This window comes from Grammomys surdaster, unplaced genomic scaffold (genome assembly GCF_004785775.1).
Source record: "Grammomys surdaster isolate TR1022 unplaced genomic scaffold, NIH_TR_1.0 142, whole genome shotgun sequence".
NCBI lineage: Eukaryota > Metazoa > Chordata > Mammalia > Rodentia > Muridae > Grammomys > Grammomys surdaster.
This window is the reverse complement of record NW_021604600.1, coordinates 2,026,387-2,052,630: the sequence shown is the minus strand read 5'-3', so window position 1 is coordinate 2,052,630 and position 26,244 is coordinate 2,026,387. Positions and strand designations below refer to the sequence as shown.

The following is a 26,244-nucleotide window of genomic DNA, read 5'->3' as shown; positions in this document are numbered from 1 at the left end:
CTCCGCTCATCAGCGAGGGCAGAGCCGAGAAGAGTTGGTCCGAAACCTCGTGTGGGAAGATGATGCCCCGGTGCTCAGAACCGGTAGTCCTCGGCACACGGGGCCCGCAGAAGCCGCCTCCACACTCCGGAACTGGAGCGCACTCAACTAAGAGGCGACGCAGACAAAAGAGGAGGGGCTGCCGACCGCACCCTCTTCGCCTTTCCCGCCTCCTTTGTTCCTTCCTAAGCCTTTATTGGCTGATGGTTCTCGGACCCGCGACCTTTTTTGAAATTCTATTGGATGGAGTTGCTGTCACTCTATAGGCGGCTCATTCGTGATTGGTCAAGGCGCCTCCCGGGTTTGAATCGTCTCCCCGGCTTGGGAGGGTGCTGCCAAAGTGCCACGTTGGGCCGGGCAGCAGGCGTGGGGAGCCGGCTCCCGGCGCCACCCGGGGAGCGCTTGCTAGGGCGCCGGCCGTTGGGCGGCGCGGGGCGGCGGCCGGAGCTGCGGCGGGACCGGCGCGTCCCGCCAGAGGGTGGCTCTGGCTGAGGGCGGCAGGGCCGGGGGAGAGCCCGGGGCAGCGGCCGAAACGGCAGGGCGGCGGCAAAGCCCGCTGCCCCCGGACGTCCCCGGCGACATGCTGGCAGATAACCTGGTGGAGGAGGAGTTCGAGATGGAGGATGAGCCCTGGTACGACCACCGGGACCTCCAGCAAGGTGAGGGCGAGGTCGCCGGGGACTTGGGGGTGGGAATCCGGGGGTGGCAGGTGTGGAAAGTGCTAGAAAGTTCCTTAGGCTGGAGGTTTGGGATGCGCGGCCAGGGGCTTCTCGCACTCACCTGGCAACGGATCCGCCCATCCCAGCCGTAACGAGCAGGCGCGCGCGGCCCACGGCCCTGCGGATGCGCCACACTGGCTGATGCTCGGCGCTTTAAGAAAGCGCTTGCGGGGGATGAGCGGATCCATCCCCTTAGTGGACCTCTGAGATGGGCAGGGGAGAACCTGCTTGCCCTGCTCTAGAAGCGAGCTGCTGACCTGGCTCCGGGTCGTGCTGCCCTGCCCGCCCCACTTCGCCTTTCATGGTCCGCAGAGTCTGCAAGCCGCTGCAGGTGGTGGGGGGGCAGTGCTGCTGTGCGGTACCCGCGCCATCACTCTGTGAGAGCAATTTTTTGTTATCCCGTTTTCCAGAAAGCAGAGGCTAAAAGATTTAAGTGAATTCCCTAAAGCCGAATATGGGAGCGGGTATTTTTGATGCCACACACACTTGAAATGAGGAGCCTGTAGACACTGTTCAGTTTCTTAGCGTCCCAGTTTACAACTTACTCAGTTGGGTATTAAACCGTTTTGTTTTGTGTTTTAATTATTACTTAGCCATCGTTCATCAGGGGCTAAATGAAATTACTTGAGGTCAGCTCTGTCATGCCCTTATCTTTACATTCGGTTTTTCTATTAAAAATAATCTTGCCTTGGTCTTCTTGCATCGCGGCATTTCCAGAGACAATCTCAAGAGTGCCCCCAGTCTGAAGCCAGTGGCCCATTTTCTTGCACATTCATAGCAGGATTTTGTGTTTGGGGACACTGATAGGCCCTTAACCACCCTGATAGGGTCCTTTAATCCTCCGGGTAGCATCAGGTGCTGCAGTAGTTACCTCTGGCTGAAGTAGATACTGTTGGGGAGACTAGGTATTCTCTGCAGACTCCAGAGTAGACGTTCTTAACCACCATGCAGAGGGATCCTCAGGAATCCTTTGTGCTATTCTGTATAATTATTTCCACTCCAAACTTTTTGTGAAAATTAATATCTCTTTGAGTTGGCCATTAAACACCGTTGCTTGTTCACAATTCAACTGAATCTGATGGAGGAAAATGTGGGCTTGAAAGACCTCTACTTAGAAAAAGAAAACAGGTAGCTCTCTGGAGAGATGGTAATTTGCCTTTTTTTTTGTTTTGTTTTGTTTTTCGAGACAGGGTTTCTCTGTATAGCCCTGGCTGTCCTGGAACTCACTCTGTAGACCAGGCTAGCCTCGAACTCAGAAATCCGCCTGCCTCTGCCTCCCAAGTGCTGGGATTAAAGGTGTGCCCACTGCCTGGCCTGTCTTGATTTCTTAATGTGCACTGACCTAAGCCCAAATAGATCCCTGTACTATAATCGAAGCTGCCGAGCAGTTACAATGCCGATTTGCCATCACATTTCTCCACGTCCAGAAGACAAATTTGCTGCACATTTAGCCTACTTCAGATTTGCCCCATAAGGATTGATGACCTACTTTGATACTTGAGGACTGAAGCAACCACTGTGCGATTGCACCGTTTTGCTGTGTGAAAGCAGTTCGTATAATCCAAGCAAGAGATTTTTTCTTTGCCATATTTAAGAAGAATCCAAAGTCTTCAAGACCAGGCCGGTCCCCATATCTAACGTCATATATAACACGTCATAAGAGAAACTTGATTTGCTACTTGTTGGCCTGAACTAAAGTTCTCACACAGGATTAATGTTTTCAGTTCTTCTCAGTCCAGTGCCCTAACCCACCCAACAGCCAAACCCCGCTCCACAGGAGGTTATCAGGAACAAACAGTTGTAGTATCTCTACTGAGTGGTAAACAACATATGTTTGAGGCTATATGTGGAATTCTTAACTTCTGATCCAGACGAAGGTGTCACATCTTCAAGTCTAACAAACCCTAACCTTTGGGCTAATTTATTGTTGGTTTCCATTTGGAATTTCTTCTCTACTTTCCAAAGGCTTTTACATCTGTTATCACAGTGGACTTTACCATGACTCTGTATCATAAACAGCCATATAAAGTACAAATGAAAGATATGAAATCCTGTTAGCTCATTAATATGTCCATGAAAGAATGATGGCTGCTCTTTTGAACATCTTTTCCCCAATTTTGCTGACTTACATGTTAAACAGTTTTGTGTATATAGTGTGCTAGGATTGACTCTGGGCTCTCAATGCATGCTGGGTAAACAGTGTAGCCTAGAACCACCTTTGAACAGAGTTTACAATTGTTTCTCAAGAACATATTGTTTTTTCTAACCTAGGTATTAATGTAGGCAGTGGCACCACTTGTTGTAGCCAGCTGTTAGGGAGGCAGGACTCCCACTCCATGGGATGCTGTTCATGAATCTACTCACTAGAGGCTTCTGGAGACACTAGTAAATGTACCCCCTCGCCATTTGCTGCTAAGTAGTTTGGGAACAGCTCTGTCTCTTTGTGTAGATTACAGACCTCTAGTCGGATTTTATCATGTGTTCTTTATCATCTTCTTTATTAACTTATGTAGATTTGTATTGAATAGATGGCCTAAAATGCTTTCCAAAATATTGAGACTTGTTTAAGACTCTATCTTAAATGAGCCTCCCACAATAGGCTGGGCCCTCCTACATCAGTCACTGATTAAGAAAAGCCCTACAGGCTTATGTACAGTCCAATCTTGTAGAGATATTTTCTCAATTTTGCCCCTCTCCTATCTGATGATAGTACTATACTGTGTATCAAATTGACATAAAACCAGCCAGAGTGTATATGGAAGCCAGAGGAAGACTTGTGGGAGTCAGTCCTCTCATTTCTCCATGTGGGTCCTGGCAGCTGAGCCCAGGTTATCAGGCATAATGGCCAGTGCTCTTACCCACTGAACCATCTGACCAGTTCTTATTTACTTTCTGAGATCGGGTCTTGGTGTGTAACCCAGGCAACCTCAAACTCAAAGCAATCTTCCTGCCTCGGTCTACTGAATGATGAGATTGCCATGCCTAGTTTCTCTTCAGTATATTAATTATTGTGTGTTGGAAGCGAGTTGCATGCTTCTGACATGTACATGTGTGGAGGTCATAGAACAGCTTTGTGGAGTCAGATGTCTTCCACCTTTACGTGGCTTCCCAGGATCAAACTCTGAACCCCAGGCTTGGAAGGCCTGACATTGGCCTCTAAACAAAATTCTATTTGTATTTTTTGTATGACTTTATATGTATGCTTGCCGGTGTGTATGTGTGTATACTAGAAGATGGTGTCTGATCCCCTGGAACTGGAGTTGTAGGCAGGTAATCCACCATATGGTGCTGAGAACTGAACCTAGGTTGTCTACAAGGCCAGCAAGTGCACTTAACCTCTGAGCCATCTCTCCAGCCCTGTGGCCTGCTTCAGAAAACAACTTGCCAAAAGGAAAAAAGAATAATCCAGCTGAGCATAGTGGCATAGTGGTGGTGCACATCTTTCCAGATGATCTGAATTCAAGGCCAACCTGGTCTACAGGGCAAGCTCTAGGCCAGCCAAGGCTATATAGTGAGAATATGTCTTTAAAAAAATTTTTTTTCTAAAGCATTAGGAATATTTCATTTTTTTTCATCTAGTAATAGCTTTGATGATTTAAATAGACAAACTGTGTTAAAGTTTGTTAGGGCCTTCCTCTCTAGTCAGCATAACAAAAACATTCTTACCTCAGTCAACTCTGGTCTCCTGTTCATATCTTGTTACATGTAAAGCTGCACAGAGGCAGAGATGCTTTGGTGAGGAGACTTTTGTTAGCCAACTTGAGTTGGCACACTAAGAATACTGACAGGAATCTCTGGGCGCAATCTTTTCTGGGACAGCAGGAGCCTTCTATGTAGGTAATGATGGCACTCGCTTTGAAATGTACTCCCAAGAACAAGGTGGAAAGGCTTCAAAGATTGGCTTTCCTTTAGACCAACTGCCGGGGCAGTTGTCACTGGTGGAGCTTTTCAAGCTTTAGAACAAGGGTTTGGATTGCAGGCGTGTAGATCACCAAATGAAGTTGTAGTTTAAAGGAATACTGAAATTCCTCTGCAAGATGAGTAGGTCTTTCTAAATTTCAGAATGAGCTCATCCCTGAATTTCTAATGTGCATTTAATTGCTGAATCATTGTTTAGAGGGTCATTAAAACTGACGCTATTGGGTTTTTTGTATGTTTATATTGAGGTTATGTATGTATTCTCAATTATAGTAATGTTGGCACCAGACATTGAGTAGGAGCGTCACCAGATGACGCATTTGACTTTGTAATAGGAAAAGCTTTCATCCTTCGTGTTATTGAATTACCGCTGCAGAGTACAATTAATAGACCACTATCCTCAGCTTTTTTTATTGTTCATGTTTAAGAAACAATTAAAATAAAAAAGACTAATACATTCTGGAAGAAAGGTCTTTTTTTCTTTAAAAAAAAAAAAAGCAGTCAGCTACTATTACTAATGTTTTTGCCCAAGTACAAGGCTGAGTGAATATTATTCAAAGCTAGCAGCCTACACTGCAAGTAGAGCATGATAGGGCTCAGGATGTGATAACTCAGTAGTAGAGCCCTTGCTTTTGTGTATGAGGTCCCTAGCATTAAAGAAAAAATTTTACCTGCCAAGGTTGGTTAAGAAAAGAATATCAAAGGAATAGATCACTGATATATTGTAAACCTATGATATTTATAGTGACTGCCTAAGCCAGGCCAGTTCAGTAGGATTTAGAAAAGACTATGGAAATCCTTATTGTAATAGATAAATAGGTGTGCAAAGCTTTGCAAGTATAAGATTTCCTTTCCTTTTGTGTGTTAATTAAAAAGTAAAATTAAAGGACATTCGGCATTCTTCTGTTCCCTCTACCAATTACTTAGAAACGCTTCTTGGGCTTCCTGCCAGCTTTTGGCTCTCATTGGTTATGGAGGCCAGATGCTCCACAACAGGAAATGATGTGTTTTAAAGACTGAAACAGTCGGGTGTCTTTACACTAACAGATGAAGTAATGTCCTATTATACAGTGTGACCTCATGGGTGCATTCTTGTAAGTTACGCTTTGACTTGCTAGAGTTCTAAACATTCCATGAAATATTCAAAGAGACTGAAGCTTCAGGTTACTGAGCCTGGGCGGACTCTGTTTAACTGGAACTAATGACTGAGACGGAGATGAGTCTCAAATGTTTATTTGTTGTTGGCTAATAGGAAACAAAAAAGGAGGCTGCATTTGACCTCTTCAGTAGCAGGGAACGTGCTACTGCTGTTGTAATTGGCATAAGCAGTTCATGACTGAATGGAAGTGCGTGAGGAACTCAGGTCTTGATTCTGAAGAAATTTCAGCTCAAAAGTTTTTGTAGGTTCAGTTGGCTTAGTTTGTTGTTTTTGTTGTTGTTGTTTTGTTTTTGTTTGTTTTTTTGAAATTAGTGAGAAGTGGCCTTTATTTTGTGAGAAATGTTTTTTATTTTGTGTTTTTTATATTTTCCATTGTGTATATTCATTGCATGTGGCACTGCGTTGTGTACAAAGATTCTCATATGAGTATATAGTTCGTGAAGAGACTATTCCCTCCATTACCTGCTGTCCCCCTTGCTCGTCCTACCCCCTATTGGTCCCTTTTGTTTCCTAGATAGTTTTGCTTACTACTGTGTGACATACATACATACATATATACATACATACATACATACTTGTGTGTGGCTTTGAACTTGTGTCAGTCCTCCTGTTTCTGCCTCCAAAGTGCTGAGATTACAGGTGTCAGTCTTTCACCATGTTCAATTATAGTTCTTTTCCATTCAGTGAAAAAAGCTAGTAATTTGCCTGGGTGGAGATGTTCTTTCACTGACTAAGTTGGCCAGAAACACACAAATGTCTGAACTTCTCATTTCTCCTTGCTGTCACTCACAAGTGACTAAAGCCCTAGACTAGGGAGCATTATAATCTCCCCCTTAAAGTAGTATGTGGACATATCTTTCTTCAGCCTTGAAACTATGCAGATATGGGTCTGAGCATTTAGTTCAGTGGTTAAGTGCTTGTTTAAAATGTAACAGAGCCCAGGGCTTGAGCCCCAGCACTGAAGAAGGGAGAAAAACAATCTACTTCACAGCCAGGCATTGGGGGTTGGGGGGCAGGACATGCCTGTAATTCCAGCACTGATGATGTGAGGCAGAAAGATTGAGTTTAAGACCAGCCTGAGTCATGTAGTGAGACTCTACATGAAGGAGAAAGGGGGAGGTGGTTAGGGATGTTACTTTAGAGCCTTTGCCTTGTGTGTGCAAGGCTCTAGTGATGGGAGAAGAAAATAAACACTCTGCAGCTGTAGATGCTGAACAGTCCTGGTGACGTGAGTTAGAACCTTTAGTTTCTGTCTGTGACTCACCATGGCGGAGTACTTTAATAGTTTTGACCTTCAGGTTGTCTCATCTGAAAACTCCAGGTTTTATATCCTATAAAAACATACCAAGATTAATGTCTCTTAAATGCTTTAAGTTGTTGGCAAAGGTTTTAGCTTGTGAATACAAGATGGAATTTGACTGGCTTCTCTACTGGCCTTAATGTAATAACAGTAATATATATTTTTAATATTAAGAACTTAACATATTTTAGCAACTGTTGATATGGTTTCATTTTTAAATAGTGATAAATTTGTAAGGTGAATGTGCTGGATATGTGGTACATATAGTTTAACCTCAGCTGCTTGGCAGGATGCACAAGAAGGTTTTCAATTAGATGTCAGCCTGGTCAACAGTGGAACTGTCATTTCAAGAAAGAACATCATTAAGTTTCTCCTTAGGCCCATAGCCCAGCAATCTCAAGTTTTTGGACACTTTTGTAGAGAGAATCTTCACATAATGTGTGAAAGCATCACCTGTCAATAAAAATCCTATGACCAATGAGCTGAGGCAGGATTAGTAGGCAGGACATCCCGGAAAGAGAATTCTAGGAAAGAGTCAGGCATGGAGGTTTGCCCCTAACACTGAGGAGAGGTAACCATGGGCAGGACTTAGAATAGAATAAATGGGTAATTAAGTTATGAGCTAGTCAGGGAACAAGCCAAAGCCTTGAGCCTAGGTATTTATTCATATTTAAGAAGTCTCAGAGTCTTAATTTCGGGGAACAAAGAGGCCGGTAGACAAGCCTGCAGTGACACATTTTAGCGGTATAAGGTATAAGATCCATGGAATGAATCTTAAATCTAATAAAAAAAACAAAAGTGGTTGGCTGCTTCTATAACATTGTGCTACTATTGCACCAGTATATCTTGCAAACAGGTCACTGTTGTAGGTCCAGGGTTTGTACCTAGGTAATTAATGTCCAAAGTACCTTCCAGCACCACAGGGTCATGAGGAGTAGAGCTTCTAGATAGGTACTAGCTCTACTTTTTTGATGTCTTCACCAATAGTGCCTTACCATTAAGTTATGGAAAGCAACCAGTAGGTTGTGATTAGGGGTTTCCAGGGAACCCCTTTGGCCAATTACTCAACAAGATGCAACCCAAGCTTGGCACTTGGAGTTTTACTTGGTGGCGTAAGAGAGAGAATATATACATATATTTAAGCTGCTTTTTTTTTTTTTTTTTTTTTTTGGTTTTTCGAGACAGGATTTCTCTGTGTAGCCCTGGCTGTCCTGGAACTTATTCTGTAAACCAGGCTGGCCTTGAACTCAGAAATCCCCCTGCCTCTGCCTCCCAAGTGCTGGGATTAAAGGCATGTGCCACCACTGCCCAGCTTTTAAGACAAGTTTCTTTCTTTTTCTTTCTTTTTCTTTTTTTTTTTTATATTTAAGCTTCTACAGAATTAAGATACACAAGATGCAAGAAAAGTGTATGTGTTTGGAGCTGAGCTGGACTGGTGTATAGTAGGTTTTGTTGCTTTGTTCCCTCCTACTATCCTCCACCCCTACTTTTTGGTGAGGGAAAACCAACCCAGCACAATACTAATTATGTTGTTGGATGGGTTTTACTATATTTCATGATACATATTTGTATTCCAGTAGCTGAAGTAATTTACCATCACATAGAATACAATTTAAAATGTCTCTGCCATGGCTTGTAACATCTTACATGATTGCTCTTTAGCTGCTTCTCCCATTTCAACTCACTCTACTCTCTTTTCTTGCTTTCTTCTTACTGGCTGTTTGCCAGGTTATAGAATATGATAAGTTATTTCCTGGCTCTTCCGTGCTGACTTCTCATCTTTCAAGCTATCGCTAAAATTAGATTCCTCCTTACATAATTTAACTTTTTGCTCTATCAAATTAATCAACAAATCCTTTCAGCTTTTACTTTCTAGTCATGTTGAAGTCTGTTGCTTTTCTCCATCGCCAGCATCTGGTCTGAGCCACCACCCTTTCTCACTCCTGCTTACAGTGTCCTCTCACTATGCTCTGTGTCTCATTTGGTGTGTTTTTGTGGCAGCCAAAATCAGCCTGCCAAGCCTCCCTAGTCTCTCCACCTACTTTGGAATAAAAAGCAATGTTTGATCTCTTTAGTTTAGTCCTGCCCAAGCTGGCCTACCTTGGAGTCCCTCTGATTTACTCTCCATGCCCTACTCTGCTTCAGCATGGCCTCCTTAATAGCTTCACTCATGATTCTTCTTAGGGACTTTGCACTTGCCTTGCCTCTACGTGGACTTCTGTTCCCTCAGATATACACTTGCTCAGTTTCTTCACGTCTTTATTGTAGCATCACCCGTTTAGGCTGTCTCAGCCAAACTCCTCCAAACATCTTTGCTTTACGTAGTCTTTTAAGTACTTGGTGTTCTCTGTTACATAGTCTATCACGATGCTTTCTCTCATAGGCTGTAAGCTCCAAAAGGGAGGAACAGTTCTTAAAATCTGAATTCCTTATATTCCCCAGTACCCAAAACACAATCTGGTCTTCGTGTGTGTGTGTGTGTGTGTGTGTGTGTGTGTGTGTGTGCGCGTGCGTGTATTTGAGGGGGAGGGGGAGAGGTGTCAAAGCACCATTTGGGTGGTGACGGTGTGCTCTCTAGCTTCCCCTAGTAGCTTAGGAAAGTCAACAAAGTGGGAGCTTCACCTGTTCTGTTCTTGTAGCCAGAGTTTAGAATAGTGCCTACCAACAGACATCTTTAAACCAATGCCTGCTAGAAATTCTTTGTATATTGCAACTTAGCTTGGAAAGACTGTTCTGCATTATTCCATTTGATATTTACAGTCTGATATTAACAGAATAGTTGTTTCTCAAAACAAGACAATTAAGTTTAGAGACCTTTACAATCACCGTATGAGGGCTAGGAAGATGGCTCAGCAGTTAAGAACATGTACTGTGTCTTAGTCAGGGTTACACTTCCATATTGCTGTTCATCACCAAAGGAAATCAGAACTGGAACTCAGGCAGATCAGGAAGCAAGAGCTATTACAGAGGCCATAGAGGAATGTTACTGGCTTGCTTCCCCTGGCTTGCTCAGCTTGCTTTCTTATAGAACCCAAGACTACCAGCCCAGGGATGGCACCACCCACAATGGGATAGGCCCTCCCCCCCTTGATCACTAATTGAGAAAATGCCTTACAGCTGGATTTCATGGAGGCATTTTCTCAAGGGAGACTCCTTCTCTGTGATAACTCCAGCTTGTGTCAAGTTGACACATAAAACTAGCCAGTACATACTGTTCTTTCAGAGAGCCAGAGTTCAGTTTTCAGCACCCACATGAGGCAGCCTACAACCACGTGTAATTCAAACTCTGGCCTCTGTGGGCATCTGTACTCATTTACACATACCCACACACAGACAGACACAATTAAAAATAATAAAAATGAAACATTTAAAATCATTGTTCCAGAAAATGTCAGTTAGGTCTGGGCCTTGTACCTTCCTGTCTAGAGGTCATTACATTTCCCACTATATATCATAGAGCTGGACCATAAAATGCACTACACAGATAATTGTTTCAATTACCACCATAATTGCTTGGAATTTTAAAGTAAAAGCCTTGTGCTCTGGCAACCCCAGCAGGCTAAGCTCAGCCACCTTTGAAGAGACAATGATGGTGAAAAACAAAGAATTTATTTAACATGGCTGTACTGAGGGGCCTAATGGCTGCACCCCCATGTCCATTTAAGGGGTTACTAACATGAGATGTAGGTGACTAGAGGCAGGCGGTTTATATAACTGAGCAGTGCTGGTGCTGATCCTGCCTGCGCTGTTTCAGCTCTGGCCTGGCCTGTAGGATGGGCTGATAAGTTGTCAGTCAGAACTGTGTGGAACACAGCCTTTCCTTTCTCCTGGTAGGGGAGATTTTAATTATTTAGGGGACAGGGCACAGGTGTCTCTTGAGATTATCTATCTTGTCAGGGTGTTTACATTGCCACTATCATTCCGTTTTGTTTTTCTTTTTCTATTATTACTAGGTTCCTATTCCTGGGACTGTAATATAACATAACAAAAACCTCTCTTATTTGCACATACACCTAAGAAGGTAATTGACAAATAAGTTTTAAACAGAGAAGCCAGATGCCGTGGCTCATACTTGTAATCCTAGCATGTTAGAAGCTGAAGGAGAATTGCTATGACTTCCCAGGACAGCCAGGGCAGAGGGGTGGGAGTGGAATAAAATAGCACCTGGCCCCATGCTTAAGGGAAGTATGAAGCAAAACCATATTGCTGCTTTGCTTAAAAGCTGTGATAGGGCAATGGTGCATGCCTTTAATCCCAGCACTCAGGAGGCAGAGACAAGCAGATCTCTCTGAGTTCCAGGCCAGCATGGTCTACAGAATAAGTTCCAAGATAGATGGCCTTACAGAGAAAACTTGTCTTGAAAAAAACAACAACAACAAAATAAAACAACAACAACAAAACAGAACAAAAAAATGATAGGAATTGGGGTTGGGAGAGACAGACTTGTGGAAGAAGTATCTCACCACTGGTGTACTTCATTTCTTGCATTAATATTTAGTTGCCTTGAGAGTCTAGGATAATAGGGGTTGGAGAGAAAGCTCAGTCATTAAGAATATGCCCCGCTTTTGTAGAGGACCTGGAATAAGTTCTTAGCACCCACATCAATAGCTCACAACCACATGTAACTCCAGTTCCATGTGATCCAGTGCTTGCTTCTGACCTTCAGTGACACCTAAACTCTCATTCATACACACACACACACACAAATACACAAATTCAAAGACAAGATTTAAAAGAGTCCAGACAACGAACTCTGCTTTGACAGTTGTGTTCACAGTAGCTTGCTAGAAATTTTGGAGGCTGCTAAGAGGCCTATCTCTTTGGCTCAAGGATTCATCTCAAATGCAGAAGCTCAGAATTTGAATAAGTCTGTTGTTACCAAATGATGATTTTAGAATTGTAAGACTGAATGGTCATCCTGAAATAATACCCACATCTCTATAAAGTAGACAGCTGTCTTTCATGTCTGACAGGGTGCATGAGAGAGTACTTCACCTGCTAGCAGGCCCCTGAATTTTAAGTAGGACTCGGATTTCTTTTAGGCCATTCTGTGTTCTCTTGGGATCTGACTTGCACGTGTTGGGACTTGGCTTTATTTATTTTAAGAACTGGGTTATATAAGATGTTGAAGTAAGCGCATTGAATTTGCTGCGTCCTAAGAGCTGTTTGTTGTGCTAGATCTCCAGCTTGCTGCTGAACTTGGAAAGACGCTACTGGATCGGAACACAGAGTTGGAGGATTCTCTTCAACAAATGTACACAACCAATCAGGAGCAGTTACAGGAAATCGAGGTAATTTACGCAGTGGGAGAGGTACATCCTCTCTGATGTGTGGCTCTCTGCTGCTGTTATAGACTGCTAAAACAGCACTTGCAGCTAGAAACAGTATTCAACTTCTAAGTAGTCTTTTGAGAAAGTGAACTACCAAAGACACTTTCTTTAGGTTTTCCTAGTATGTACATCTGCTCTGATTAAAAAATAAAGTTTTCTCTTCAACCTTGGTAAAGTGTACAAGAAGTAAACAATCTAGTATTTGCCAGTATGTAAAGCAAAATGAAGTTGTACTTAGTTTTGTTCTTTTAACAATGAGTTATACAACATGGAAGGTATACAGAAAAGCGTGAGCATGCAGAACAGTGCACATACAGAGACATGTGCATCCCCCGATGCTCAAGAGAGAACTGCCCACACTGTTGACATTCTCTGCATACTCTTCTTTGGTGGCACCTCCCTCCCTTCAACTAAACACCATTCCAAATTTAAAGTTAGGTGAGGAGGTTTGTTTTGACCAAGTATTTGATTTTATAGTTTGTTTAAACTACCTGCGCTTAAACTTAAAGAATTAGTAAAATTCTTGTTATTTATTTGCTTGCTTATTTGAGACAGGAAGTGTTCTGCAATCTGGGTCTGTTTGAGACTCATTCCTCCTGCCTCAGCCTTTATGGATTTTGTGAAGTAAACATACTGGTGCAGGCAGCACTCAGATAAGGAATGAAAACGTTATCAGCCATTCACTCAACTGCCCCAGTAACCAGCACCCCACCCAGACACCCTGGATTAGCCTCCATTTGAACTTCTCATAGGTGCAGTGACTTGTGCAAATTCTAACCTAACTTCTTTGGTTTCATTTGCTGCTGTGGATTGCAAGTGCAGAATACACACTCTGTCCCTAACATATGACTCCTGGGCCCTAAACTTTTCAAAATGTTTATTGAAGTTTTCCTCACTAGACAAGTAATAAAAATCACGGGGTAGGGGTGTTATTGTTTTTTGATTTACAAAAATGAGAAGCTAGGTATGGTAATGCACACTTTAATCTCCAGCATCCAAGCCAAGGCAGGTGGACCTGTAAGTTTGAGACCAGCCTGACCCATAGAGTTAGTTCCAGGATATCCAAGGCTACATAGAGAAACCCTGTCTTGAAAATTTAGAGAGAGAGAGAGATAAAGAAAAACAATTATGATGGAGAACCAAAAAGTCAGCACTTAGCCCTTCCCCAGAGAGATCTAAAATGAGTTAGAACCATCGTGGAACAAACTAATGAGAGGGGATGAGGAATACTGGTCAACTGGTGAGAACTGTAGAAGGACGTCTCTAAGGCTTACTATGAAGAACACGGGGCGGTGGGTATTGAGACAGGGTATCTCCATGAAGCCCTGGCTATCCTAGAACTCACTGTGTAGACCAGGCTAGCCTCAAACTTGCAGAGATCTGTCTGTTTCTGACTCCCAAGTGCTAGGACTAAAGGTGTATGCTATGATGTTCAGCTTCCAAAGACTGATTGTAATACTAATCCAAGTATTCTTCCAAAGGCTGTTAGTGCATTTCTAACAGTCATCATAAAAGATGGTCAGTGATTTTGTTAAGTATTGTTTTTGATGTTTAAAAATGGCTATCAAGATGGCTTTCCTCAGAACTGAGAGTGGAGGAGAAAACTGACTGACTGCTGCAAGTTGTCTGATTCTACATTTGTCCCATGGCATTCACAAACCCCAGACGATATACACACACACACACACACACATAGAGACACACACCCCAGTCGATCCACACACACCAGACAATCCATAAGTGAAAATTTAGAACTTTTTTTGTTGTTGTTGTTGTTCATTTTAAAGTAAATTAAGCCAGGTATGGTAGAGCATGACTTTAATCCCTCCACTTGGGTGGCAGAGGTAGGCAGATCTCTGTGAGTTTAAGGCCAGCCTGATCTACATAGTGGTTACCACTAGGCTAGCCAGGTTGAGACTTTGTCACACACATACAAAAAAAAAAATCTAAAGTTTTATTATGATTTGTAAAATTTTGTGTGTATGAGTATTTTTTTTCCTGCACGTATGTCTATGCATCATGTATGTGCCTGGTGCCTATGGGAACCAGAAGAGAGCATCAGATTCTATGGAATTATAGACAGTTGTGAGCAGACATGTGAGTACTAAGAATTGAAGTCTGGTCCTCTGGAATGTCAACAAGTGCTCTAAGCTGCTGAACCATCTCTCAAGCCCTCAAAATTTTACAAAAATTAAGCTATTGAAAGTAGTGGTTTTACTGGCTTCGGAAAGGCCTGTAGCTTGTCTGAGTACTGATTTGAACACCCAATTTTTAAATTGTTTATTATTCACCTATATTTGTATATGCATACATATGTGTATAGACACACACACACACACACCTGGGTGCCTGTGTAAGGTCAAAGGATAACTTGTAGAATCTCCTCCTCCTATTTGGGTTCCAGGGATCAAACACATTTTCAGGCTTGGTAGCTCGTGGCCACCCTGCACATCAAAGTTCTTAAAGAGTATAGGAAAAGTGGCTTTTGTTTGCTTTTTGTTTTCAGGTCCTGGATGGGAGAAGGAGGCTATGGAGGGTAATGGGAATTGACTTGATCTTTCCTACAGCCATATGTTCTAGTCACTTGGTTGATTTGACACTTGCACTGTCCCAGCAGGACTTACACTTGCCTGTTAAAGTGATTCCACTTCACAGCATCCCATTTTGCAAGAATTCATTCCTTCTTGGGAATAGAGGGGATGGGGTGTGTGTGTGTGTGTGTGTGTGTGTGTGTGTGCGTGCGTGCGTGCGTGCGTGCGCACGTGCCATGCCAGAACCAAAGAGTGATATGAAGTATTTTTCCCTATTGCTTTCCGAAAGGTCTCTCACTTAACCTGGAGCTTACCAATTAAGGTAAGCCCAGGGAATCTTCCTGTCTTTGCCCCCAAGGCTAGGATTACAGGTGTACACTGCCATGTTAGCTTTTTTTTTTTTAAATATTTACTTATTTTATGTGTATTTTATTGTTTTTAAGACGGGGTCTTAATATGTAGTTCTGATTCTCTGGGACTCACTATGTAGACCAGGCTGGCCTCAAACTCAGAGATTTAACTGCCTCTAACTTCTGAGTGCCAGGATTAAAGGCATGGGCCACAAAGCCTAGCTGTGTATGAGTATTTTACCTGCATGTGTGTAAGTGCACTGCATGTCTGTGTGGTGCTAGAGAGCAGTTTAAAGGCTCTGAGCACTTCTTAAGTGTGGTCTCTACTCTGGAGACTTGTAGACGTGCTGAGGGAGCGCTGGCCTGTGTATTCAGAGACTTTTGGGCACAAGCCCTTGATTATATTTGCAAATAGCCATGTAAATCACCTCTCAGATCTGTCTGCTTCACTTGGACTAGTGACAGTACAGTGTGCTCTGAAGGGATCGTGGTGAGATCATGGGAATGATGTTTTGGACTTCTGTAATTATCACACCACATTTATTCATTTTTCAGAACATTTGTAGTGGAAGAGTCTTAATTCTAAAAAAAAAAAACAAAACATTCTGTTGATTTAGTAGACAGTAGATCTTAAAAACTTAAAAACAAGCTAGGGCTGGGGAGATGGCTCAGTTGGTAAACTGGTTGCCATGCAAACATGAAGACATGAGTTTGGATCCCTGCACCCACATAAAAGCCAAGTATGATGGCATATGTCTGTAATACAGTGTCAGCAGAGAGGCGTGGATCCCCAACAACCAGTGTAGTCTGGGTGAACTCTAGGTTCAGAGAGAGACCCTGTCACAAAACTAAAAGGCAGACATCTAGTCTCAGCCTCTGGCCTCCACACACACATATGTCACACATACACACAAAAGCCCACGTGGTATGCTTTCAATATGTGACCTTTATTTTCATATTTCTCTTTTCCAACCCTGTATGCCCTATGGCAAATATAGTGCTGTAATTAAGGGAAATATACTTTTCATTATTTGTTAGGAATTATTTCTTCCCTGTTATTAAAGGTTATTTTTGCACTAAGTTTAAAAGACTTGGCTGTAATTTTTGATTAAAGGATAGTACTCACACTACTGGGAAGCCAGATTTCCATTTTTGTTTTGTTTTTGTCTGTTTTGTTTTTTGAGACAGGATCTCTTATACATAGCCATGGCTGGCCTGGAACTCCCTGTGTAGACCAGGCTAATCTCAACTCCCCTTGCTTCTGTCTCCCCAGGGCTGGGATTAAATGTGTGTGCGATTATTCTCTATCCATTTTTTTTTTTTAAACAGTGAGCTCTGGGTCTGAACTCAGGACTTACTGTTTGCAAGGCAAGTAAGCACTTTACCAACTGAACTGTCTTCCGAGCCTGGTGTTCCTGCCATAAGTTGGCATTTTGTCTACTTTGCTGCCAGTCCCACATCCCTCATCTTCCATTGATGGTTTTGGGTTTGGTTTGGTTTGGGTTTTTTTTTTGGAACTCTTTTCCCCTATTTACTATAACAGTGGTGTCCCAGATTCTGAATTGAGAAAATGAATCCATGTGTGGACTTTGAGAAGAATGGTGGGAAAGATAACCTTTTTCCTTCTGTACAAAGTGAAGAAAAAAATACTTATTACTTTAGAGCCCCAGGCTGAACTTGCATACTTACTTAGAAGCCAGTAGTCTGTCTTGAAGTTGCTGACCAGGTGGCACTCCCTTGTAGGTTGGTTGTGACTGATCATTGAAAACTGAGTGGCTTTTCTGATTAATTTCGGCTTAATTAAACTAAACTCCTACCATGTGGGAAAACAAGCTCCTTGGCATTCTTGGGTTTTCCTCAAAGCCAAGTCCTCTTGGGCTGAGCTAAGTTATCACAAGTTCTTCAATGGCTTCATTGTGTTTTTATCACAGATTTTTATACCGTGAATAAGAGACTTTCCGTAGGTTTTTATGTGGCCCATTTGCATGTTGACTTGCTTCCTGTGTGTTGGCCACAACCTTAAGGTGACATTTTTTTTTTTTAAAGTGGCTGCATGGGACCCATGCAATGTGTGGTGTGTATTATAAGTGTCTCCCCTTCAGGTTTCTGAGTGTAACGTTGGGACCATGGGAATAGGGACTCTAAGTGGAAATTAGTGGTTCGTGGGCTTTTCTCAGGAGGTCTGTAACCAAGCCCATCACAGAAGCTTCAAAACTAAACCTTTCTTGACGTTTGTACTCTGACACAGTTGTGTGGTACTGAACTTAGCTGCTGTGAACAGTGGTCTTGAAAAGGCTATTTAGCTAATACGTTGTACTACCAAATATGTCAGAAATGGGCTCCATAGAGAACAATAACCACTCCTTCCCAGAAAGAGAGTGACAGTGACAGTCAAGAATTGAGTTGATTGTTCTGTTGTCTTGAGAGGAATGAGGGCAAGGTGCTGTGTAGACAAGAGCGAGTCCTCTGACAAATGTGTTTCATATGTAGGGATGAGGACAAACCATCTAGATCCCTGCAATAGTCTTTCGGGTGAACCTTAGCATTGCACAGACAAAGTTTAAAAACTAATTCTAAATAAAGATGACAGTAGCTACCTCTTCCTGAACACTTCCATCATTTGTCAGATACCAGACTGGACTCGGTATGCAAGCCTTCATGTAAATAAATGCATATGTGAGAGGACAGTTTTACCAGAGTAAAATGTGTATTTTTCATATATCAGAGATGCTCGAGTGATTCTCTTAAGAGGTAGGTAGCTTTGGAGTTTATCTTACACACTGGGATAGATATTCCTGGTTGTCAGTTTGACTACATCTGGAATGAACAATCCAGAAATGGAGGGCACACCTGTCATCCAGATCTTGAGGCAGGAAGACACAAGCTTTGATCCTGTGTTGGATGACATGTGCTTTTGATCTGGATCTTGAGACATAGTGGCCATGAAAATCTTAGGCTCAGGCAAAGTAGTTCATGCTTTCAATCCCAGGAGACAGAGATCTGAATTCAAGGCTAGCCTAGAACAGAGCAAGTTGGAACTAAAGAAAAGCTTAGGTCTAAGTGTAGTGGTACACCCCTTTAATCTGTGCCTACCTTCTGCTGGAGGCCTACACAAGGACAATGGAAAAAGAAGGAAGGGTTCGTTCTTTTTTGCCTGCTTTCACTTACCTGCCAGTGCATCTGTTGGGAGGAACCTATTTCTTCAGGATTCCATCTTACACAGAAGACCCACTGAAAGACCCAGCCTTGGACTGAGCAATTGCTAGATTCTTGAACTTCCCATTCACAAGTTGCCCATTGTTGAGTTAGTTGGATTGCAGACTGTATGTCATTCCAATAAATTCTCTTAAGATATAGAGACATTCCATAAGTTCTGTGACTCTAGAGAGCCCTGCCTGGTACATACACCATAATACAGAACAGTATATTCTTGGAGCAGGGATTAGATGGAGGAAAAAGACTGACTCTTTAAGTGTGGCAACTTACTGAACGACAAGTAGATAAAAACTAGTAACATGTTTTGGGTTGGATTCCTTTAGTGCTGACTCCAGCCCTGAAGAATCTAAAGTTGTGCTCAGTGGTTAGCCTTCATTCTGCCTGATAGACAGGGAAGGATGACCTGGAGGGCACCCAGCTTTTCTGCATCTGTTTCTTAACTGCCTTCGGCAGACCTTATGCCAAAAACAGGTATTCTGAAGCCACATGTCCTGGTTGTATATATATTAATCTTTATAGCCTCATGAGGACCTGATGAGGAAGTCATAGAAAAATTAGCAATGTCAAAGGGCCTTCAAGCCTGTCCTGTGAGCTGGAATACCACTGCCTCCTGCACAGCTCTGCTTGTGACCTCACTAAAAGACTCCACTCATAACTTGGCTTCTCATGTCCTCTGTGGGACAGATACATCCGTGTAGAGGACGTAGGAATAATTTTCTTGTAAATAATTTGTGTCTGCTTATACATTTGCCTTTTTTTAAGGTTATTGTGAATCAAACCTAAAGAATACTTAGGACTTGATATAAATGTCTTAAAAATGTTTATAGTGTATATGCATTTATTTTGAATGAGTGTGTGTGTGTGTGTGTGTGTGTGTGTGTGTGTGTGTGTGAATATGCAAATGTCGGGAAGCATTTTTTGTGGGGGTAAGAGGATAACTTACAGGAGTTAGTGTTCTCCCGAAGTATGAGCTCTGGACGTTAAAATCTGGTCATCAGGCTTGACAGCAAGCGCCTTTACCACTGAGCCATCTTGCCACCCTAATCTATTATTCTGTTGATCCTAACTAAGCACTTGACCCAGTCCAGTAGACCTAAGAAACTAAACACATTCCTGTGGATGAGCCAAGGGCAGAACCAAAAGTTTTCTCAACAGGTCTGAAGTAGTTTCCTGTCAGAAGTTAAATGGCTAGTTTTCAAGGATCATGAGAAACTTGTGGAGGTTGAGGCAGCAAAGAATAAATGGATTTTTCTAGATCCCATGCTGCATCTCACTTTGCTAACTTAATCATATGAGTCTAGCAGTTTCTAACATCTACAACCACTTACACTTCTGAACCCCAGATGTCCGACTGAGGTCTTCCCCGTAAAGTTTGCAGCAAACTTACTTGGTATCAGCAAATCTTGAACTGACCTGAAGCTGTTTGTAATCTTCACACTTTTGATGCTGAAGATCAGTGCTTAATTACAGACTCCTGCAGACCTCACAGGGGGGTTACAAAATGTGTTCTGTTTGGGAATAGTGATGATGTTAATTCAAAGAAATTTTCAGGACAGGTTTGGCCCTGAGATTCATATGAGGAAGTTAAAGAGTTAAAAAGAAGTTGTTAGCTCTGTGCATTGCCACTGATGTATCTGAAAGGGGCTATATTGTATATTACATCACTGAATATCAGTTAGCTTTGTTTTTTGAAAGATTATTGAGGGCCTGGTGAGATGGCTCAGTGGTTAAGAGCACTGACTGCTCTTCTAGAGGTCATGAGTTCAAATCCCAGCAACCACATGGTGGCTCACAATCATCTGCAATGAGATCTGATGCCCTCATATGGGTGTCTGAAGACAGCGACAGTGTACTTACATATAATAAATAAATAAATCTTAAAAAAACAGTTATCAAAAAAAAGAAAGAAATATTATTGAAAGCTAGTGCAAGTGTTGCACACCTTGTAGCCTCAGTTCTAGGAGGCTGAGTCAGGAAGGTCAAAGGTCAAAGCCAGCATGGCTGGGATATATAACAGATATTTTCTCAAAAAACAAAGGTCACTTGGCTTTGAAGAGCTGTGTTCAAGGAGTGTTTGTAAAGTCTAGTCTGCTACCAAATGATTATACTTCAGACCTCCTTCTCCCTTCCCCCCCTCCCCCGGGTGTGTCTGGAGGAGTAGGAGTGTTGTGTTTGGAGTGTATGCTCTGCTTTAGTGTCCAGGTGGCCTAGCTGTGGTATTAAGATTGTGCTGATCCCTGTCCTCCGTCTTCAGAAAGCAGTCTTAGCAGGACCAAAATAAATAACCTGCTAAGTGTCTCGTGAATAAGCATAGCAGAGATAACATTCCTGTAGAATAGAAATAACAAGATTTTGATATATGTTAAAGTATCTGGTAAAATTAATGTATTTTTCACTCGTTTTTGTCTGAAATGCCTCATTCAAGAAAAAAAGGGTTGATTTTGTTTTTTAAATCAAAATACTGTCAAAATCCTCTAAGCTTTTCCTTCCTTCTTCCTTTTGGTTAAACATATTTTTTTAACCTTTTCTGTTTTTTAAAGATTTATTATTTTGATCTGTATGAGTGTTTTGCCTGAATGTGTGTACATGCACTTGTATATGCCTGATGCCTGCAGAAGTTAGGAGGACCAGATCCCCTGGACCTGGAGCTAAGAGAGGTGGTAAAGTGTTGAATGAATGCTGGCAGTGGACCCTCCTGTCCTCTGTAAGAACAAGTGCTCTAACCACTGAGCCATCTCTCCAGTCTCTGATAAACATATTGTTTAAACTTTTACCGTGTTTTTCCAAGTTTTCTTGAGGGATTGTCATATATCATTTTGGGTTTTCCTTTTGAATATCAAGCATATAGTTTGTAAAATTGGTCTAGCCTCATGGAATGTAAGGGTCTTGGAAAGCATTAGTGGAGCTAAGCACATTAAGAATAGCTTGTGCTGGTTTTATTATTAAAACAGGTAGTTTTGTTGGGATTTAACATTCTCTTTTCCATTAAGTAAGCTGATGACACTGGTATAGTTAAAAAAAAAAAAAAAAAAAAATTTGGTCTTTGTCCCTGAATCCTGGCTTTAAAAGTCTTCTAAAACCATTATTGTCCAGAGTAATAGGATGAGGCATGACCCACATTATTAGCTAGCCAGGAGAGGTATGGGCAGGTCATCAATCAACTTTAGTTACCAAAGCCTTTGACAAAACTCTAAAATAAGGCTCTGGGAGCTTCTGGGCTAGCAAACACATCCCCATGCCAGGAGGGCGCTGAGCCCACAGGTGGAAGCCCTAAGCCCTCACCTGGCATTAGTTGGTGTTGTAGAACCAGAGGCTTGGTGTTAAGCATGCCAGGTTATCTTATCTGTTTGTGTTACCTGATATCACTCCTCTTTTACAGTACCTGACCAAACAGGTAGAGCTTCTACGACAAATGAATGAGCAGCATGCGAAAGTTTATGAGCAGTTAGATGTCACAGCAAGAGAACTGGAAGAAACCAACCAGAAGCTAGTTGCTGAGAGCAAGGCCTCACAGCAGAAAATTCTGAGGTAAAGTTTCTAACTATTACTGGGGGCAATCTATAAGAGTTAGTATAATTTGAAGTAGGATGTGCCTGTAGAAGGTTTGGGGAGTCTAGGATAAGGGTGATTGTTTTGGAGAAGGAGGATTAACTGTAAGTCCTTTCCAATTAAGAAGCCCACGTTTGAGTGGCTCACTCCTGATCCCCTTCATTGGCCTTGATCTTAATTTAATTTGACAAGCAGCGACCGGCTTCTGTTTTATTCACAGCCTGACAGAAACAATTGAATGCCTGCAAACCAACATTGATCACCTCCAAAGCCAAGTGGAGGAGCTGAAGTCTTGCAGCCAAGGAAGAGGGAGGCAGAAGGCATGTGACCAGGAGAGACCAGCACCCAGCTTCTCCTGTCTGAAAGAGCTGTATGACCTCCGCCAGTAAGAGCCTGCCTTGCTGTGGATTTGCACACTGGGACCATCCCATATCATTGACACATCCTGGACTACAGTAGTTGGAAAGCTCCATTTCAAGAAGTACCCCTTGCCTGTTAAACCACCAATGGTTTAAACAAAGCCACTGAACTTAAACCTATCAGTGAGAGTTCACCAGTGTCAGTAATTTTATGAAAACAGTTTTTAATTTTTTTCACTTTAATTTGTTAAATATTAGTTCAAAATTACTAATACTTCCACTGAAGTACAGATTTGGGAGTTGTATTTCACTTTAGAATGAAAAAAAAAAAAGGAAATTTTGGAAGCTTCGTTTGGTAGCTCATGCCTCTAATTCCAGCACTCAGGAGGCAAAGGCAGGCTCTGTGAGTTTGAGTCCAGAACATAGCAAGTTCTAGGACAGTTAGGACTACACAGAGACCACATCTCAAAAGAAAAAGATTATCACCTAAAGAAATGACTTTATAATTTATAGTTTTGACTTTGAGTCTTTAGTAATGCTGTCACTCTGTCACTCTGCAGTTTCTCTCCAGGCATGACAGCCACAGTGGGACATGCTGTGTCAAAGCCCTTCATTCTAACGGAGAGGTAGATGGTCCGGAACCAAGGCACACATAGGTACAGGCTGCCTCGGACTGATTAGAAGAGAGGCCAGTTCATGTCTCTCACTTTGGTTTTTCTCACATTACCTATGGTGATTTGGGGGTTTTGAGATAAGATCTCATTCAGCCCAGCTGGCCTCAAACTCCTGATCTCCCTGCCTCCACCTCCCAAGTGCTGCTGAGATTACATGTGTGTATCTGGCACTGTCCATGTTTTCCAAGAGCAGATGCTCTCTCCTCGGGTCAGAATTTCTATATGTGAACCTAAAGCTGCCCTGGTGGTTCTGTTGTGTATCTCAAGTTAAAGGTCCAAACATTTGTGTTCCTTAGCCGTGGTTTCACATTATGGAAGACGTTTAAAACCCCATAGGTCCAGGCAGACCAACAGTGTATGAGCCAATGGTGTGAGCTCCAGTTTTTAAGACCACCACCCAGCTGATAGTGATCTCCACCTAGCGATGAGACTCTCTGTCCATGATAATTCCTAGTAAGCAGCTGTCACTCTGCTGGTCTTGGAGTGGGTTTTCTATACTACTTTTACTACTGGGGAAAAAAAATCAGTCACAAAATCTATTTGCTTTCAAGAATTTGCCAGCCTCATATAGTTTCACTTAACTACTGCATGTAGTAGGGAATGGGCTAAAAATTGAGGTCAGAGTTTTTTTAAAAGACTTAGCTGAAAAGCAGCCTGCTTTGCAATGTCAGCTGACCTTTATATATTTCCATGCTTCCTCACAGACACTTTGTATATGACCACGTGTTCGCTGAGAAGATCACTTCCTTGCAGAGCCAACAAAGCCCTGATGAAGAAGAAAACGAGCACCTGAAAAAAGCAGTGACGATGTTGCAGGCCCAGCTGAGTCTCGAGAGGAAGAAGCGGATGAGCGTGGAGGCCGAGTATAAAGTGGTGTTGAAGGAGAACAGCGAGCTGGAGCAGCAGCTGGGTGCCACAGACACCTACCGAGCCCGGGCACTGGAGTTGGAGGCAGAGGTGGCTGAGATGCGGCAGATGCTGCAGACAGAGCATCCTTTTGTGAATGGTGTTGAGAAGCTGGTACCCGACTCTCTGTTTGTTCCTTTCAAGGAGCCCAGCCAGAGTCTGCTGGAGGAAATGTTCCTGGCTGCTCCAGAAGCACATAGAAAACCACTCAAACGCAGCAGCAGTGAGACAGTGCTCAGCAGCTTGGCAGGGGATGACATTGTGAAGGACCATGAGGACACTTGCATCAGGAGAGCTAAGGCTGTGAAGCAGAGGGGCATCTCCCTTCTGCATGAAGTGGACACTCAGTACAGTGCCCTTAAAGTGAAGTATGAAGAGCTACTGAAGAAGTGCCAGCAGGAGCAGGACTCACTGTCACACAAGGCTGTGCAGACCTCTAGACTACTGACTAGGGACCTGACAGGACTGGTCACGCAGTCTGAGGCCGGGGCCAGTGGCTGGGAACCCACCCCTGTAAGCCCAGAGCCCATCAGTTCCCCCACCACTACACCTCCAGAATACAAAGCACTATTTAAGGAGATATTTAGTTGCATCAAGAAAACAAAGCAGGAAATAGATGAACAGAGAACAAAATACCCATCTCTCTCCTCTTACTCTTAATGAGACCTCCAGTTGTAACTGCTTGTTTTCTTTGATTCAACTCTCCTTCAGACACAAAAGCTCAGTCTCCAAAGCTTGATGTTGCTAATGACACTTGCCTCATTGCTTTGCTTAGTTGGCAGAAGCAGGAAAAGAGGTGACTGATAATGTTGACTCCAAGACCCCTAGGAAATCTCATGATAGACTGGCCTCTGGTTGGTACACTGATTAAATTGAGTTCCAGGAAAAGCCCCAGAACCAGTAGAGGGAGATCCGTGTACTTGGGAGTGTGCTGAAGTACTAACAGTATAGAGTAAAGAACAGAATTGGAACAAAACTAAGGCTGTTGCTTTCATATTCAGCTTCTCAAAATACTTGGGACTCCAAGGACTGCCTAGCTAAAATACTTTTCACAAACACTGTCTTTCAGAAGACTGTTGAGAAAGCAAGAATCTAATCTGAAATAGATGACATTAAGCTCCTCAAGCCCCTGAAGGTTTATTGCATCTGCTAGCACTTGAATGATGACTGACAGATCCTAATATATCCAAATTCAAATTAATACCAATTGAAATGGCAAGTTTTGTTTTAATCAACGCCTGTTTTATATGCCCAGCATTCAGCTGTTTTACTCAGAGCTAGGCATGTAATAGTAATTGTTTTCAAATGGAAACTAGAGAAATCTCTTAGGTGTGATCTGCACTGGCCACTTGGCAGCCACAAGCTGCTCCTTCTCGGTTCTTAGCCATTCGCAGACCTGCAGAAATTCCTGTCTGCTTCATTACACAGTATTGATCTTCTGACTGTGGAAGCAATCTTCCTCTCACTTGCACACTTTTAATTTAAAAATATTTAAGAGAACCATGGTTCTGATTGTTGTATATATTTTTCTAAAGGCTGAATAAAGCTATCTCTGAATGTGAACAAATGGATCTACTGTCTGTTGTTTTTAAGTTTACAGTTGAAACCAGATGGCTTTTCCTCAGTAGACTGCTCAAGGGAATTTTGAAGTGATTTCCCCTCAATTTTTGTTTTCGTTTTTAAGAAGAAATCCTTGGGATTGTATAACTTAACACAAATTCTGCCCATGTTGCTAAATATTATGATTGAAAACATTTTCCACAATTATTTTCACTATTTCAGAAGTGTCTGGCTTAGTTTTGAATTCATAGCATTTAACTAGTTGCTTGTTAAAGCTTCTGATCAGTTAATCATGGTTAAAATACTTTTCAGTGTTTCACTGTTGAGCTAAGACAATGGCTCAGTTGTGTAAGGTGCTTGTTGTACAAGCACTAAGACCTGAGTTCACTTGACAGCACCCATGTAAAAGATACGACCTAGAACTGACCTTAATACTTGCATGTAATTAAAATGGTATAAAAGCAAAAAAGGAGGAGGGGGATGGGATAGGGGGTTCTAGGGAGGGGAAATGGGGAAAGGGGATGACATCTGAAATGTATAAATGAAATAAAATATCCAATAAAAAAATAAAAGATAAGAGCATGGTGGGCATGTACGTACAACCTCTGTGTAGGCAAACACCAGCAGATCCTAA

At 42.5% G+C, this 26,244-nt stretch overlaps 1 protein-coding gene across 1 annotated transcript; it reads left to right on the top strand.

Moving 5' to 3' along the window:
• Positions 1-549: 549 nt before the first annotated feature.
• Cdr2 (cerebellar degeneration related protein 2) lies at positions 550-25,616 on the top strand. The gene is made up of 5 exons (XM_028764254.1): positions 550-698; positions 12,314-12,426; positions 21,942-22,090; positions 22,332-22,496; positions 23,849-25,616. Exons 1-5 carry the CDS (start codon positions 620-622, stop codon positions 24,708-24,710), a joined length of 1,368 nt encoding a protein of 455 aa, XP_028620087.1. The 5' UTR covers positions 550-619; the 3' UTR covers positions 24,711-25,616.
• The last annotated feature ends 628 nt before the right edge of the window (positions 25,617-26,244 follow it).